The sequence below is a fragment of the Ipomoea nil genome, unplaced genomic scaffold (assembly GCF_001879475.1).
Source record: "Ipomoea nil cultivar Tokyo-kokei standard unplaced genomic scaffold, Asagao_1.1 scaffold0114, whole genome shotgun sequence".
Classification (NCBI taxonomy): Eukaryota; Viridiplantae; Streptophyta; class Magnoliopsida; order Solanales; family Convolvulaceae; genus Ipomoea; species Ipomoea nil.
Genome location: NW_017616542.1, coordinates 1788766 through 1790396, shown reverse-complemented (window position 1 = coordinate 1790396; position 1631 = coordinate 1788766). Strand labels below are relative to the sequence as shown.

Here is a 1631-nt window from a genome sequence, read left to right as displayed (position 1 = left end):
ATCGGCGGTGGTTTCCCCTCCCTTTTCAATGTAAATAAACGCAGATGCGTTTTTTTTCTTCTCATTCAAGCCCCTAATTTATTTGGACCATTTTTTTGGGGCATGATATATAATATTTTCTTTGGGCCTTTTGTTTATTGAAATAAACTAGGCCACACATTCCATTTTTTATGGTCCTCATTCAAATATTTTCTGTAGAAATGGCTGCTCTCGCAAAACGAGAATTCGCTGAACTCGCCCTCGATGGAAACAATTTCCTCACTTGGGCACTTGATGTTGAGATATATCTCCAATCTACAGAACCGCTGGACACCATTGAAGAGACATCTACGAGCACTGCAGCCCAGAAGGCGAAAGCGCTCATTTTCCTCCGCCACCATCTTAACCACGACCTCAAGAATGAATACTTAACAGAAAAAGACCCCTATGTCCTCTGGAAATCTCTTAAGGCACGCTTTGACCAACAGACGTCATTGGTCCACCCCCAGGCCCAACATGATTGGCTTAACCTCCGATTTCAAGACTTTAAGTCTGTGACTGAATACAACTCCGCCCTACACAAAATTGTGTCACAATTGAAGCTCTGTAAGCAAACAATTACGGACGAGGATCTGATTGAAAAAACTCTATCCACGTTCCATCCAAATGACCTTGTGCTCCAGAAGCAGTACAAGAATACAAAATATGATACGCATCCAGAGCTCATTACGGATTTACTAGTGGCGGAAAAGCATAGCCAGTTATTGATGCAAAATCACAATGCGCGTCCAACTGGCGCTGCTCCTATGCCTGAAGCACACACTGTTGCCCAGCAGAGCAACAATCGGCGGGGTCGAGGCCGGGGTAGGGGGAGAGGTCGTGGCAGGGGCCTAAAGCGAGGTGGCAGAGGGGGAGCTAGCGGTAGTGACTACCGTCCTCAGAACAAGCAAACTCAAAGAAATAGACCAAACAAGTCACAACAGAACTCCGGTCAGTCGCAGCCATGTTATAAATGTGGTTGCAAAGGACATTGGTCTAGGACATGCAGGACTCCTAAGCATCTGGTCGAGGCTTACCAAAAGATGCTACAGCAGGAAGGAGGACAAAAGAAGAAAGATTCTGGGCAATCATCTTTGCCTGAAGCAAATGCCCTCATCTTAGGGAATGATGACCTGCTAGGCGATGAACTAGCTGATTATGGAGATCAGGAGTGATACTCCTTTTTTTTTTTCTCTCTCTCTCTTTCCCTTATGAACATCCATTTTACTTCATGCCTGCGTGCATGTTTATATTTGAACTCTTTTGTCCTATATGAATAACGGATCCTTTATCTTTGAACACTTCTGTTCTATTTGAATAAATACAATGGATCATTCTTAGACATTATCTTGATACCCATTCTTTTTCTTTAGAGATATGGGAGACGAATCAGCCCTATGCTTGGTTGATTGTGCGACTACGCACACTATTCTGACAGACCGAAGATTTTTTCAAACGTTCAAGGAACACAAAGGCAACCTTTCAACCATAGCGAATGATGACATTCCTATTGTGGGCTCCGGTAGAGCTTCACTTATTCTTCCTAATGGAACAAAGTTGATCATTGATTCAGCCCTCCTATATCCTCAATCAAAAAGAACTTTGCTCAGTTT

The 1631-nt window shown here is 43.5% G+C and overlaps 1 protein-coding gene across 1 annotated transcript; it reads left to right on the top strand.

The window, feature by feature from the left end:
• The first annotated feature begins 200 nt into the window (after window positions 1–200).
• Window positions 201–1193, top strand: LOC109148651. The gene has a single exon (XM_019296410.1). It carries the CDS (start codon window positions 201–203, stop codon window positions 1191–1193), a length of 993 nt encoding a protein of 330 aa, XP_019151955.1.
• Window positions 1194–1631: the final 438 nt, after the last annotated feature.